We start from the raw sequence: 16,084 nt of genomic DNA on the forward strand, positions 1-16,084 counted from the left end.
TAGCTCATTCTACATAGCTATAAATAAACTGCAAAAACACTTAAATTAAATTGATTTTTTTCTCATTCTTTGATATTTTTGTCATATTTGTAAAGAGAAATTCTGGGTAGTATGTATTTTAGCCAATGTCAAGTCTAATTGATCATGCAACCAGACGATATAGAGTGAATATATAGAATATAGAGTGACTAGTTTAGGTGCATAACTAGTAACTAGTGTGCACCAGGGCCCCTCATGATAGCGTGCATGTGGCCCCCTTGTCACTACCTTACACCACTGAGAACAATGCCACCTTCTCAAAAATTATTTAGTCAACCAATAAATTAAAATAAATAAAAACAATATTACAGATTATGTTTTGTTATGAGCAATGCACACTACCATCATCCCCACCAAGGAAGGCTGCTGGAGGTTGTTTAACTTGACCATAATCCAGAACCACATCAGTTTAATTTAAAGTAATATATAGCAGAATTCTCTTCCAAATCATAATACACAGCAAAATAATATATTTGTTTTTTAAAAACTACCAAAGGGGAATAAAAAGAAACTTAACTAATTAAGGAATTAATATTTTTTCTGGGCATTCTATTGTATGTTAAATGATGATATTCATTTTTTGTTTTACCATGACAAATTCATTCGAAGACGGTCTATTTTCTACCTTGTTCTTGTACCTTGTTGTGTTAACAGCTTCAGTAAACCAAGCAAGTCTGACTTAATTTGATCTTGACAAAGATTATTTTTCCAATGACGAATTTAGGAGAGCTGCAAGTTCTGTTTTGACTAGTCTGCAACCAGCAGAAAACATATATACATACATAGATATATAGCACAGTGAACTTGGTTTACTTAAGTTACTAAAACTTAGCAACATTTTTTGAATTTAACTTGTCATTTTTAAGTTGTATTTTTAACAACTGAAAAAAAGTAAATATAACTAAATTTTAAGTAAACTTATCAATTAGATATAAAGCACGCATAAATAAAGACTACTATTTATATATACTTACATTTTTCAAGGAAATTGTTTTTTTAAAGTCAAACTCAACTTGTCAGATTTTACAGTGAATGTTAAATATGTATCTGTTAGATCATGATGGATTCAGTTGGTAATGGTCTATTTTATTGTGTTATGTAAACAATGCCAACTGTTACTGTCCTATTTATAGTAGATGTGTAGTTTGATGTAATATGTCAGTAAATTGTGCTGTGTAGTGTGAATGTGTATTTTTGTCATCATGTAGCCCCCATAGAAAAGCTACTGCTTATGGGGATCTTAATAAATAAACAAACAAACAAAATAAATAAACAAACAACAGTCACCTAGGGCTTTACCTTTACTTGCACACTACAAAGAGAGAGAAAAAGCCTGTATGTCCTGTTTTTAATGCATGACACGGTAGTGAAAGGCAGGGCAGGTACAGTGCAGAGCATGCAGTCATCCCTCTCTCACTTCCAGTACTTCCTCTGAATGGTGCTGGCAGCGTGGGTCGGGGAGGTGCGGGAGGGTGATGTCGTAAAGCTGAGTGTCGTAAACCAGGTGCGGAGAAGGGGAGGTGAAGGGGAGGGTAGGAGGAGGAGGGGGGGGAGAGGGGGTGAGAGAGGAGGTGACTCTCCGGCAGCATTTAGACACAACGAAAGGATCATGGCGGATGGCCCCAGGTGTAAGCGCAGAAAGCAGGCGAATCCGAGGAGGAACAACGGTGAGTTCAACTACTTCGGAGCTTTTGTTTCAAAGGGAACGGTCCGGAGGCTGGTAATTTCAGCGAAAAGTTTGGCAGCCCACAAGTCCGGTTTTTAGTCCCTGAAAGTGCTGGGAAGTAGCAAGTGAGCGCTGTATTCCAGCCCTATGTGGTGTACCGTTATACCTGGGTCGCGTCTCTCCCTCCGCCTAGCGGTCCGCTGCACCGGAGACCGTTATACGCACCTCACCCTATTATGAGTGGACCAGCTTTTGTGTGCACTTTACACTTGTTTATTCATTTTAACCCACTTTTACCTTCTTTATAGAGTTTGCATTCATTGATTTTGTTTCATTCTGTCGAGTTTTCGAGCTCGACACCAAACTCGGACCTGTTTCAGTGGGCTACCTGATTGTTATTGCGGACCTCGACAAACTGGTTCACAATTTTGGGTGTAAAAAAAACAACACAAAATGTAGCTGTGTTTTTTTTTGTCGAAAACGTCGGGGGTGTCTTTTTATGTTTCTAAAAACAAGAGGAACTACAGTTTGGTTTGTTCTTTCTTTCTTTTGCTCACTCATGGCAGGTAGCGATAGGACACTGTTGCTGCACTACACGGCTGACAAAACGGCATTTTGCCCGGTTTAATATCTACTGTTGTGTATTTCTTAGTAGCTTAATATTATCGACTGCACCGTTACATTGTTTTAAAGGTTAAAAAAAAAAAAGAGACGAAATGCGTGTTGTTGTGTTGGAGCACGTTTTCGGCAGGTCTCTTTTCTTCACCGTATAACTTATTACACTGTTATAGCCCCATGCTGGTCGCACCGTTGGCGTTAAACATTGTTTTGATAGTGAAGTAACGGCAGAAAGCTGAGCAGAAACACGGTTGGGGTAACAAGAGGTTCCGGAGAACGAGGGATATCTCACGCGCTGTTTGTGTGAGCAGGGCGAGCGCTGCCCATATAAGGACAGCGGATCCTCTCCAGTCGCGCGCTGGGAATCCTGATTCTTGTAGGACGGTGGACGCGAGCTTAACACACTCCGATTTTCGCGTCTTTTTTTGTTATTGCGTATTTTAACATAGCATTTATACTTATAATACGAATGGATACGTTATGTGCGTGTCGGTGTGCGAAGCTTAGTGGTGTTTAAGCCTTATTGTGGTGTTAAATATTGTTTATATGCTTACAAAGTAGGGCTCTCTTTAAAGGATATATTGTTACTGTCCTTATCTCGCTTTTGTATGACACGCGTAGCCTAAATGATCATTTCACTTCTTTTCTGACTTTTTCGAGTTGTTACCGTCTGTTGTCCCGCTACACAATTCCATGTATACGTCGCGAGCTGTTGTGACTCCGTAACGCACACGTCCTTTTAGTATTTAATTATATGATTGAATATTACGCCTTTTTGTGTCGTGGGTCTGGCAACATGTGTCGTTTATCAACATGTGTTGTGCCACCCAGTGTAGCTCAAAGGAACTGAGGTAACGCAGGAAATATTATTTTGTCAAAACAAACCACCAGATAAGGGATGCACGAGCTCGCTTTTAGATATAGGCGCTACTTTTTTGTGGTGTTATAAACAGTATTCCGCGGATGGAAATGGGACCAAACGATGTTTGATTGTTGTCGTGTGAATTCTCTGTGGATACCTAATGAGTGATGTGAGAGCGTTTTCTGATGGCGGTGTTTTCTACTGTCATCTTGTGTCTTTACACGGGGTGTGTTCAGCTATGCATTCCGTCCCTGGAGCGCGCGCGCGTGTGTGTGTGTGTGTGTGTGTGTAAGGTGGTGGACACACCTTAGATAACGGTCCTGCTGTCAAGGTGTGGACATGTCTCTGTCTTGTGAGAGAAAGGGAGGAGAGAAAGGGAGTTTATTGACTCTGGAGACCGGGCATTTGTTGGTTTTTATGAATTAATGACAGCCCTGTTTATATTTAAAGTCGCATCCTTAACCTTACAGATGTGTGCCTTTTTTTTTTTTTTTTTTACCTCTGTGCCTCATTTGCATTTGCTTTAAAGAGCCATCAAGGTCTGCTTTTAAGTCCTCACTTCCTGCAACCTCCTGGTGATCAGTCATGTAGGCTAAATCTGCTTTTCGATCACTCAGTTTAGTTAGATTGAGGTTGCATGTTTTCTTGGTTTTTGTTACAAGTTGGCAGTTTTATCAGTGGTGCATCAAGTACGTCAAAGCCACCCTTGAGTAAAAGTACAGATTTCTTACCCAAAAATGACTTAAGTAGAAGTTAAAGTCACCGATTTGAACATTACTTGAGTAAAAGTGTTAAGGTATCTGATATGTACTGTCCTTAAGTATCAAAAGTCATGATATGGTATTAAATAAAGTACTGAAAGTAAAAGTACAAGTAAATGCTGGTAAGAAAAAAAGCAAGTGGTCCATATTTTGAGAATTACGATGTTCAGGCCTCTTTTTTCATAACATACACCACCTTAAACGTGGAGCCTATGACACACTTGAATAAAAATCAAGGTCTTTTTTTATGACTTAAAGATTTAAAGAAGAAATTCTGATTTTTTCTTCCTTCTCATACTTTCATTCGTCTAACGGTCTGTCCCCTCCTTCCTTCCCTTTTTTGTAGTAATTAAATTGCTCAGGGGAAATGTAAGAGTAAAAGTGAAAGTTGACAGAAATATAAATACTAAAGTAAAGTACAGATACTTAAGTACTGTAATGAATTATTATTACTTTGTTATAATGCACTACTGATTTAAAAATGGGCCTTGAAGAAGCCAACTGCAGCCTAATAACTTCTTTTTTTATGTTGAAAAAAGTTTCAATAGCCATCGCTCAGGCTGTTATAATTAAACAAGCCCTCAAGTTGTGCCCAGCTTGTTATGGCCGGTGGCTGTGCCAGGTCCCTGGTGAGCAGAGGGGGAGCTGAGATCAAGGTGAGCTCCATTCCCCGCTGTAAACAGAGAGGTGTTAACAGCCTGCAGGACGACAGGTGTTTGCAATCGGCGGGATACTACAGCTTCCTTTGTCGCTTCTCCCCGCTCAGCTCCCCCTGAGGAATAGCAGCCATTCCCCGCAACGGTAATTTAACACAGCAATTTGGGAATAGAGGAATGTGCCCGGTGTTAACATTCTTTGCAAAAAATAAACAGGGCTGTGCTGGGACAGCTTTGTGCCCGTGCTCGGGAGCCGAGGCACAAACACTTTTAAATGAGTGCGCGCACAGGTAGCTAGGATTTCTATTTATTTGACGATATTACACGAGTCATTTCTCTCCTTTCTCTCTCTTTCTCTCTCACTGCTATTCAAAAGGTGTTATTGGCAGATCTTTTGACACATGTTGCCAAAGCACAATTATAATCAAGATGCAGTGAAGATTACGCAAACAACAATATTAGTAAAATGGAGTAAAATAAGTAATTAAATTAGCAAATAAAATAGAATAACATATAATTTCATTTGTTTGAGGTTATTAAAGAAACAACAAACAAACAAAAACAACCTAAACGCATGGAATAGAGTATACAGAGTAAATAAAAAGGCAGAGTGTGAGCTGTGAGGAGATAAACACCAGCTGTTGCATGTTGTTGTGTTTGTTGTCTCTTAGACTGACATGCATTGACACATCTCACTGCTTCTATGGTGCTGGCACTATTTTACATGTACTAGTTTACATGTAATTTTGTAATTCTCTCTCTCTCTCTCTCTCTCTCTCTCTCTCTCTCTCTCTCTCTGTCTCTGTGAGGCATACTAACACACACTTGCACCTTGATGAATCATCCATCAAATAAGGAAAATGAGGTTGTGGGCTTGGCAACAACTCATGTAACGTTGAAGAGCGTGTTTATTGGCCTGGTAAAACTATACTTAAACTATACTTAGTGCCCTGGACTCACTCACCCTGTCTAGAAACTATTGAATACAACCACATGCTGTAGGTTTGTGGGAGAACAATAAAAAAAACAAGCGTATAGCTACAGTTTGTTAGGTGAGACAGTGTTTTGGAAAGGCTTCCGAGGAGGTGGGGATTGGCTCCGTGGCTCCGCATGCCACTTCAGTGTTTTAAAAGACATCTGTTTACATTTAAAAGGTCCACCCCTGTTGTGTGAAGAGTTTAGCAGAGGAGGAAATTTTTCATTTATCTCACTGCTTTTCACCAACTTCCTCAGCAGCTTCATTTAAAAGTGCCAAGTAAGAAGAAAATCCCCTCCGCCTCTGTCGCTCTCTCGTCCCTCTTGCTCCTCCTCCCACAGCTCGCCCTTTATTTCAGAGGGGTTAAGACACAGTAGCCAGGGGTGCTGTTGATTGCCCCCTGACCTAGGCACCCATGCGTGCCTAGAGTATGACTTCACTTTCCCCCCCCTGTGCCATTGTGAGGCTTCCAGCATGTCCAATTGTGTTTGTGTTAAAGTCTGTTCAATGAAAGGGGAAGAGAGGAGGAGGAGGAGGAGGAGGGGGAAATGGTGGAGCTGCAGCTATGTCTCTGCTCCCTCCTTCTCTCTGTCCAGTCCTCCCTGACCCCTTAAACTGTGGGCTCCGTGCTCCCTGTGGAGCCGAGAGGGGGGATGGAGAGAGTTGGTGAGAAGCAACTGAGGTGACTAAAGAATTTTACAACAGGTGACAACTGAGGGGACTGGTGCTGGCAGATAAAAAGCATGACACACATGGCCGCCATCTCCCAGACCTGTATGGGTTTTAGGGTTAAAACCAGGTGTATGTTTTTTCACACACATCAGCAGAAACAACCCTAAACATATTTTAGAGCAGTGGTTTACAACTGGTCCAGCTACGGGGTTCATATTTCTCCTTAGTCATTAATTCACGGTCCGCAAATTCAATAAATTACCTCATATTTAATTTTATTACATAAAATGTGAACAACATGTTGGCTTGGAACACTAAGAAATGGAACATATTGCAAGATTAAATAGAAAGGGCACTTCAAAATAAAATTTCTGTGCCAAAAATTTACTGTACTTCAAAATAAAGTGTTTTAAAAAAACAAAAACAAACAAACATGACACATTCATGAGTCAGTGCAGTTCATTCAGAGCGGACCCACAACCCACTTTTGGTGGACCACGACCCAACAGTTGAGAACCACTGCTTTAGTGTCCATACAGGTAAAGATAACTACTTTTACTTTCACTTTTTATGTACACCTTTTACTTACACTTTGTACTTATACCTGCCACTTACACTTTAAACTTGTACTTTTTACTCTTACCTGCCACTCATACTTTATACTTATTTTTCTTATACCTGCTACGTACATTTTGCAATTACACACTTACACCTTTCACTTGCACTTTGTTCATACACTTTTTGCTTTCAAGTTTCATCCCTCAACATGTCCCTCAGTGTGGGAAAAGGTCTGTCCTCATCTGACCATTGGGTAGAATTAAAATTATGTGATGTACGACCACACTCCCACCTCTGTTAAGGCAGCTTAATGATTAGCTGCTCCCATGGAGGCTGAGAGCATTAGCCTATAAAAAGGTGCTCTCCCTTCGTAAAGCAGGAGTTTTAAACCCAGAGTCAGTTTCAGTAACCCCCTTAACTGCGCTTGGATGTGCTTTATTGGGGTTTGTGTGGATGAATGCTTAAATGAACCATTGTGTGTTCAGGCTTTAGTGAGAAAGCCTGAGGAGAAAGAGCCTAGTTACCTTTGCAGTTTGCCTGCTCTACCTCATACACTTTCAGTGGCAGAAGAAAAGGCCCATTCAGCGGGCCCGGCATGGGGAGGGAGAGCCCTTTTCACACTCGGCTTGTGGGAAACTTCTCCTCCATACTGTGCATGCCATTTGCATATGACCCATTCTTTTCCCAAAGGTCCCCGTGAGGGAGGAATCCGCGGAACGTTCGCAGAATTCATCAAATCCCTCTCTCACGCAGCCCTCGGGCCTTCAAGAGCCTGCTTTGCAGCGCTCTGTTTGACATTTTTGTCTTCGAAATGTAGCTTACGCTTGCGTCACGCTTGCTCGCTTTAACGCGAACGCCTACGCATCCCCATGGCATTTATGTCCCGCGTATTTTAAAGTGGCAATGTGCTACCCAGTGTGCTATTTTTAATGTCAGGGTGAGGGCTTAATTTGGTGCAGCAGGCAGGAGTTTCCCCAAATCCTTGGCATGGCCCATGAGGGGTCCATCTGCATGACAGGACAATGCGATGGGGCAGCGCGCCTTGGAGGCTCCCTAACTGACGCAGATTGCTAACACTGTCCCAAAAAGGACAAAAATATTGAGCGCAGGGGGTAATACAGAGGCGGTGGGAGCTTGTAGCGACGCGTCAGTTCATTGAACTGAACACAACCGTTGCTCTGGAGCAAAAAGTGCCCCCTCCCCCCCCCCCCCCCCCAGAATAGCAGCGTTAAAGATCATTCTGGTACTGTAACCAGAACTGCTGCCATGACATGACACGTGGAACAGCATCCACACAGACATGCTTGTTGTTGCTGAGTGGTCTGCAACAGCTCTGACCCTATCACTGAGAGTGACACACAAAGTGGTGCAGGCGAGCTATTTGTTGCAGTGAAGGGAGGAGAGCTCAGTTAAGTGTATCATGTAAGTTAACTGAGCAGAAAAGCCTCCTCTGCCCTCCTCTCCTGACTCCAAAGCAGTGAGTCATGGGCAGACAGGTGTGTTTGCAGAATGACTTCAACCTCACAAATTCATTTCTTCATTTCTTTCACATTAACTGTCCCTCGTTCCCTTTCGGCCTCTCCCTCCGTCTCAGCCCCTCCTCAAAAGTGAGGGGGGTGCGAGATAATATCCTCGAGTAGTGTGTATACTTGAGGGAGAGATTACCTCTAAATTGCCATCCTGGTGGAGGTAAATATTGTGTATGGTGTGCCCAGTGCTGCTTGCTGATGTGTGTTTTTAATCATGTATTTGGTGGCGGCTGTTCAGGTCCACAGTGAGTCCCCCTTGGGTCTGTATACAGACCCCTCCTTGTCCCCCCCATCATCATCACCACCACAACCACCTCCTTCTCTCCCTTCCCGCCCATCCATCCCCTCCCCTCCCTTGTGGTCCTCAGTGGAGCGGTTAATGAAAAAGACTGGACTGACACAATAGGCAGAAGGCGGGCACGGTAAGGGGCTCTTTCGCCAGCTTGTGTTTATGGCAAAAACTCATCAGGGCAAACCTCTGCTGCAGCTTCACTAAAGGCCACCTGACTGTCACTCTGTGCATCTCTCTCTTTTTTTTACATAAACGCTGGATATGTAGTCCCTTCTACAGATTCATGAAAAACGTGGAAAAGTCATGGAATTTGCATATGGCAATATACAGGCCTAGAAAAGTTTAGGAAAACTAAAAATACCCGGAAAATTTTTAGGAAAAAGTCATCGGATTTTTTTTTCATAAACCTGTTTAACAACACATAATGTGTTCAAGGACTGTAGGAAATTTTAAAATTCAACAGTAATTTTCTGTTTTTGCAGTTTTTGGCTGTGATAAATAGTATAATTTTGGGTGATTTTTTTTAATATAAAGACAGTCTTTATATTATATTATATTTATATAAAAATAGGCAATAATTTTAAGGGGAAAAATGGCCAAAATTTTTTATACTAAACATGCCTTACAAACATGCAGCAAGACAGTAAAATTATACAAAACACAACCATTTACAGTTCTATGGTTGTCCCCTATTGCCAGAATAAAAGACATAGGTCCCTCCCAAGGCTTATTTGTGAGCGCATTCCTATGTCAAAAATTACACCATGAAGAACTAACAGTCCCTAAGTTATATTTAAATAGTAAGCTCTATTCTGAATTCTTTTAAAAATATATATATACAGTATAGCTATTATGGACTAATGCAAAAGAAGCAATAAAGAGTATCGATGGTCGTTTCAGAGAATGCATGGTCTTTAAAATTTGCTTCAGTCATGGAGATTTGCGGATATAAATGTGTATGAACCCTGCTTCTAAACGTGCTTGACCTTACTATGTTCCCCCAGTGTCTCTGTCTACAGGGATGAAATTAGATGACATCAGATGAGGAGTAATCCGCTGCCATGTATTGTGCTTTGAACATAGCCTTAGTGGTTGGCTTTTTGCCAGCCCGTTATGATGACCATATTGATTTTCCTCTCCGTAGCACACAGAACTGATAATGGCCCTCCTGAGGGGGTACGCATTCATATTCACATACTGATTCCAGTTGCACAGCCTGACTGCGATGTGACTGACAAATCAAGTGCCTTTCTGTCCCCCCAAGTCCGTGCGTTGAGCTAGCAAGGCTAGGCTAGCCCCTGTGACAGCTCAGGCAAAAAAAAACCCTTAGTCACCCTGTTTGTTAGTCAGAGAGAAGGCCGGCTGCTATGTTGAATGTCAACATGGATAAACATCCACACAGGATTAATGAGAGGAGAATGGTCAGCCTGAAAACGGAGGGGAGGGCAGAATGGAGGGAGGCAGGGAGCATCCGCATCGCCCCATTTAACTCATGAGTGTTTTGTTGGGCTCCCCATGACCCCGCTTGTGTGACCTAACCGAAGGAGGCAGCCAAGCCCAGACACACTCACAGACTGTTATAAGAGAAGAGGTACAGTATGTCTTTGTGAATGGAAAACATTAAACAGTGCATGAACAAAAGGCAAAGAAAGGAATAACATTACATGCAGCCTGGACTAAACTAACACTGCCACAGAGCGCTAAACAGATTGACACAAAGATGGATAAAAGTTATTTTCATTCTACACTTAGGGCAACTATGGACATTTACTGTATTTTGTAATTATTTTAGCTCAGTTGTGTATTTATTGAAGTCTGTTTGTGGCTTCATTAAACAGACAGTGCACCCCAAATCAAAAATACATGTTTTTCACCCTACCTGTAGTGCTATTTGTCAATCTAGATTGTTTTGCTGTGAGTTTCCGAGTATTGGAGGTATCGACTGTAAAGATATCTGCCTCCGTCCAATATAATAGAACTAAATGGCACTCAGCTTGTGGTGCTCAAAGCACCAAGAAAATACATTCGAAAAAGTCAACAACAAGGTCTCTTTCCAGAAATCATGACCTGGTCACCCAAAATATTCCGCAGACCTTGTTATGGGCAGGTTCATGTAGGAACTATTTTCTCTCTACCAAACTACACCCACCAACCGTATAAATGTGCAGAAGGAAGCGTGCTTTGTCTTCACAGACTTCTATGTATCTGCTACTAACCACAAAGCACCACAAAGTTTGTATTTGGTCATAAAAATATTTAAGCTTCTGATCAGTGTCTGAGCCCAATGCTAACATCACATTTTGCCATGCCATTGCATCCTCCACGACCCAAAAATTAGCAAGAAATTAGTAAAAAGTACAAGAAAATAACCTGAAAATTAGAAAAAATTTAAAACTATTGAAAATTATTAATAATAAAGAAAAAAAGAAATTCAAAATAATAAATAAACAAAGCAAACAATACTTGGACAAAGTGCTTAAAAATGCTATAATAATTCTGTAATTTATTTTTAATTATGTAATAATGCTAAATATAAATATAGTTTTTTTCTCGCATTTTTCCCTCGACATTATTTCCTGGCTATTTTAAAAATAATTTTTTTAATCTACCAATTTCTCGCAATTTTTGAAATATTTATCACCAATTTTTTCCCCATATTTTGGAGAAAACAATCATACCCATTTACTCAGCTTTCAAAGGTTTAAATACTTGCGAAAGGCATGCAAAAGCAGCACAAGAAAAGTGATGTTGGTCCAGGTTTCAGAGGGCTAACTGCTACATTCGTCTTCATCAGTGCTTTATAAACTGTTCATTCATTTGTCATGTCGCTCCACATGTTTTTTAACTTCTACAATACAGTTAGGATTGTGTTCGTGCTCTTGTTGACCAACCTGTAAATTTAGGCTGTCAACCCCACATGTACCTGTGAAACACGGGCTGCTAGAGCAAAGTACATGGTGCAGTTATCTTGCTCTGGGACCTGGAATCAAGCCAGTGACTTTTGACCTGTCTCAGCCCACCTGTCCTGGCTCAGCTCACCGCTACCAGCGTTCAGGTGTTTACAGTCCAAACATACTGGGGCCTCCCTGAGCACGTTCCATAAATACATGTGTGGGTGTAATGAGTGTGTAGTAGGTATTGAAGGGAGTGGGTACCTTCGGATCTCCACGGCCAGGCGATCATGCATCTGTCCTCTTACTCATGCTGACAGGGCCCTCCCCTCTCTCGTTACACTGGCGCCGGTGCTTGTGCCTGCAGGTCAACGAAGCATGGCCTTTAATTGATCATGTTTGGAGTTGTACGACACTATCAATTAGTCCTTGCTCATCACTTGTTTGTTTGTTTTGTCCTAGTGTTCCCATCATAACACCCTTCATTAGTTGTATGATGTGTTTGCTGCATGCCAGTGCGCTTTCAGCATCAACAAAGCCACACGCTATCGCCCCGCAATCAGGTACTCGCCTCCACTTTCCTTCCGTGACCCTTTAATTCTGCTTTTCTCACAAAGTGTCTCCCTCTTTGGCTTCCTTTGAGTCCCATGTATTCTTTCCTTTTCGCTGTCTCTTTCTCTCCCGCTCCTCTCTCTGGCAGCTGCTTTGGCTCCGATTCTCCGACACCAGCAGGTGTTGTAGGCATGCAGCAATTCAGCTATACAGTACTCATAAATAACACCTGACAAAAGTATGAGAGAGCCAGAGCTACAGCCAGAGTGAGAGGCAGAGATTGAAAGTTTCCTCTGGCAGGAGAACAGGGTGTGGCTCACGGTCAAATGCTGGCCTTCTCAAGAAGGACATGTTCAGAATAGAGAGAGAAAATGTGAGAGCGGCAGAGAAAAGAGGAGGAATGCGAGCGTGTTTTTCACTGTAAATGTGTGAATGTGTTGCCTGTTCTTCTGAAGTTTGCGCTTCTCCTCAATGCCAACTTTTCAATAAACCCCTTTCATGCAAATTTCCAGTAAATGGATCTTTTTAAACACAAGGCCAACACTAAGTGACTGGTTAAGGAGGAACTTGAATATGAAGGAAGGGAGCGTTATCTTTTCTGTAATTAGGATGTAAGAGCTTGGAACAATGTTAATTGTGCTCTAAAAGCAAATGAAGAGGTCAGGAAAGAAATTATACGCGCACTTTTATAATCATCATCAGTAATGAAGCAGCACTCGGAATAAATGAACCCATAAATCAGCCCCCGATCAAGGACTATTAATGAACACAGCTCCAAATCAAATCTGGCCTGTCTCTTTGTCATTTTATGCTCTTCAAATCCACCAACGCCAGACACACATCCTGCCTCATCAGAAGCTATCGATCAGCCACTCAGGGCGAAGGTTAGTTTGTCATTTTCTCCCGCCGCACCGTGAACAAAACCAGGAAGTGTGTGAGAGATTACGGCCCAGGATGCAACCTGAAAGCCCCTTTATCTCTGTGAAAACAAGAGGCTTCCTGCGGTCCTGCTCCCCATCCAGGGCCACCTCCCCCTCCTTCACCTACCCAGCCCCCAGCACCTGTGGCAGCCTATTTAAGGCTCCTCATCAGGGGCTGCAGAGACCACAAACCGGGGCAGAAAACATGAAAGCCCTGGGAAAAGAATCTGCGCTATTGCTAAGCTGCAGGCCCGTCTGTTTCACACCACAGAGGGCGAAGAAAAACAGCATCTCTTTTCAGACACAGTAAAAAGATTTGGCTCTGTGAGTTTAAGGGTGAGCCGAGGAACGAAAGGTCAGTTGTTTTTTTTTCTGCAGAGTACCTTGCTGTCCTGTGGAGAGAAAAAAGTGCCTGAACTCAGTATGACACATAAAGAGAAAATAGATCTTTCCTGTTTGCCTGTCACGTCAGTGTCATTCCTATGAGGAAGTTTATGCTTAAAGGGACAGAACTGATTTTTTTAAAGTGGGGTTGTATGGGTTACTTATCCATAGTCACCATATTAAAAACAGTAGATGTCACTTAGCACGCCCCCAGTTTGGAGAAACGGGTTGGAGTCCAACATGGAAGCTTAGCATTGTACTGCTGTGGATGGGGGCCAGCAACAAAACCTATTTTAGCCACTTAAAAAAAGGCCACCATAATGAAGTCAACATCAGTTTAAGTGTATTCTATATTGAGTGTATTTTCTCTGCCTCACTTATATATGATTGTGAATAGTGATTTTCAATGGGAAAATGAAGCAGTTATATCTTTCACTTTAGAGCCAAACTCCACTGACATAAACAGTAATTTCACACTGCTGAACACAGGAGCTAAACTCTAAACTTGACTTAATTAACTGAAATTTAGCAGAAAAAAATGAAAGAAGGTAAAATACAAATAAAGTAAAATAAATAAAAATAAATTAAAAAATAAAAATAAAGTAGCTAATACTACTACTACTAATAATAATATTATAATAATACTAAATATAGTTTTGAGGACACTTTTACCTTTTTTAGATAAATTATTATTAGCATTTAATCATTTCTCTCTCTCTCTCTCTCTCTCTGTCTCTCAAACTTAATTTCAGGCCATTTTCTTTATCTTTCCCTAATTTCTTGCAATTTGTGCGACATCTGTTGCCAAGTTACTCATTGCTTTTTGGCCATGTTTTGAAGTGAAGTCAAATCAATTTGCTCAGGTTCCAAAGGTTTAAATCCATGTGAAAGACATCTAAATGTAGCACAAGAGAACTGCTTTTCCAGGTTTGAAAGGGTTGAACTTATATTGATTTTTTTCTCTTTTTTTGGTGGGACTTTTTTAGGTGGCTAAAATAAATTTTGCCGCTGACTCCAACCATAGCAATACAAAGCTTAGCTCATGTGTTTGTATTGTAGTCTGCTGTAGCTATCTGCTGTGTGTAATACAGTGATTGTGGATAAGCACCCCATACAACCCCACTGCAAAGAAATCAGAAGCAGCCCTTTAAATGAGCTACATTTGTGTTCAGCTTTAGTGAAACTGTTGTTGTGAAAGATCCCTCCTCTCCATTTCAACATAAGATTCCACCTCTCATGTGGTCTTTCTGATGAGTAAGCATCAAAATCTCATCGCTCTCCTAATGTTGTGTTGTTAACCCAAAGCCTCGGCCATAGAAAACACTCCCTTGCTCCTTTGAGTTGCTGCCACAGCTGGCAAGGGTGGTTTGTCTTGACAGTAGCCTGCGTTGAATTTCAATGACCCCCCCCGTCCTCCCCCTGGTCTTATTATGCATCGCTGCTAACTGGCTCCTATTCACTGCAGTGTCCTGACTTCCCAAAGGGGGCCTAGATAAACAAGGGCTATTCAGTCACTGAAAAGCCCGCCCCCCTGCCAGCCTCGGTCTCTCCTTGTTTCAGTGCCAGGCTGCAGCGCGTCTCGCTCGCCACCGACGCCAGCAGCAGTGGGCGCTGTGCCATTGATTCTTCTGCACCACACAGCACACTTTTAGAGAGATTAAACTTAACTGTGATGACTGATAAATGGACTGATGTAACACATGAAGGATGAGGGTGCCTATGTGCATGTGTGCATGTGTGTGTGTGTGTGTGTGTGTGTAAGACAGTTATCTCTAGGTGTGGTGTGATGCTGCAGGCCAAGCTGACTTCCTGTTGTTATAGTCCGTCAGGGAGATCAGGGGGTGGGGGATGCTCCCATGAGACTACCCCGTGAGAGTCACATGGTCTGTCTGCAATGCATTTAAAGGTTTTTTGAGTCATTCTGTGCGTGTGTGTGTGTGTGTGTGGCTCGGTGTGTTATGCGTGGTTTGTGAGCGCATTCCTGACCTCCACCTGAATTCTGACCCGAGTGGGAATTGTCTCTTCCTTTAGCTTTTTTTTCCCTTACATTTCTGCCCTTCCCTCCATGCTTCCTCCTAATCAACAGATCTCAGAGGAAAACCACACGTCTCCCCGGGGTGCCTCCCTCTATCTCTCTTAACCAGATGTTTAAAAGCTGTTTGTTTGTTTATCCAGCGGAAGTCACTTTGATTGATGCCCACCATAAAACTGTGCTGGCAAGACGAGGCCACATACCTCTGGATCAGAGTAAAATCATTTAAAGAGAAGATCGTATAAAGCGGACGGGTAAATTGCATTAGAGGTAGTGGTTGAAATGATTACAGACGTCTTTGCGATCACGGACGACTAGTGGTAAGCAAAAAGGACAGTTTCCTTTAGACTGTAATGGTCCTCCTGTTGTCCAGCCCACCTCCATCATTCCCTGACTCGCCAGCTAATTTAAAGCAGTGCTGTTCTAATCGAATGGCTGTCTGATAAATCTATGAATCAGGACAGATGTCCGGCGGGGTGTGGCAGTGACACAGCGTCTAGACGGGCTGAGAGGTGAGCGGACGACGTGATTCAGATCCAAAAGGGATCTCATCCCGACTCTCTCATTTACTTGTGTCTGCTGACTGCATTTTAACCAAATCTGTTCCACCTGAGCGTCTGAGGGTCAAGTCCTCAGGAGGACAGGGAGAGTTTCTCAGGACAGTGTGGGTTATTAT

The 16,084-nt window shown here is 42.1% G+C and overlaps 1 protein-coding gene and 1 long non-coding RNA gene across 2 annotated transcripts in view; one reads left to right on the forward strand and one right to left on the reverse strand.

Annotated features, from left to right (window-relative positions):
* Window positions 1–1,482: 1,482 nt before the first annotated feature.
* The window catches only part of LOC121960586, a 63,941-nt gene continuing 49,339 nt past the window's right edge, over window positions 1,483–16,084 (reverse strand). The window contains exons 2-3 of the long non-coding RNA XR_006106995.1: window positions 11,785–11,881; window positions 1,483–1,525 (exon numbers count right to left, since the gene is read on the reverse strand). This is a non-coding gene — a long non-coding RNA (uncharacterized LOC121960586). The remainder of the gene's footprint in view (window positions 1,526–11,784; window positions 11,882–16,084) is intronic.
* The window catches only part of zeb1b (zinc finger E-box binding homeobox 1b), a 66,715-nt gene continuing 52,243 nt past the window's right edge, over window positions 1,613–16,084 (forward strand). Inside the window, exon 1 of the mRNA XM_042510368.1 lies at window positions 1,613–1,706. Within this exon, the coding sequence (XP_042366302.1) occupies window positions 1,649–1,706 (58 nt within the window). The 5' untranslated portion in view covers window positions 1,613–1,648. The remainder of the gene's footprint in view (window positions 1,707–16,084) is intronic.

This window comes from Plectropomus leopardus, chromosome 21 (assembly GCF_008729295.1).
Source record: "Plectropomus leopardus isolate mb chromosome 21, YSFRI_Pleo_2.0, whole genome shotgun sequence".
NCBI lineage: Eukaryota > Metazoa > Chordata > Actinopteri > Perciformes > Serranidae > Plectropomus > Plectropomus leopardus.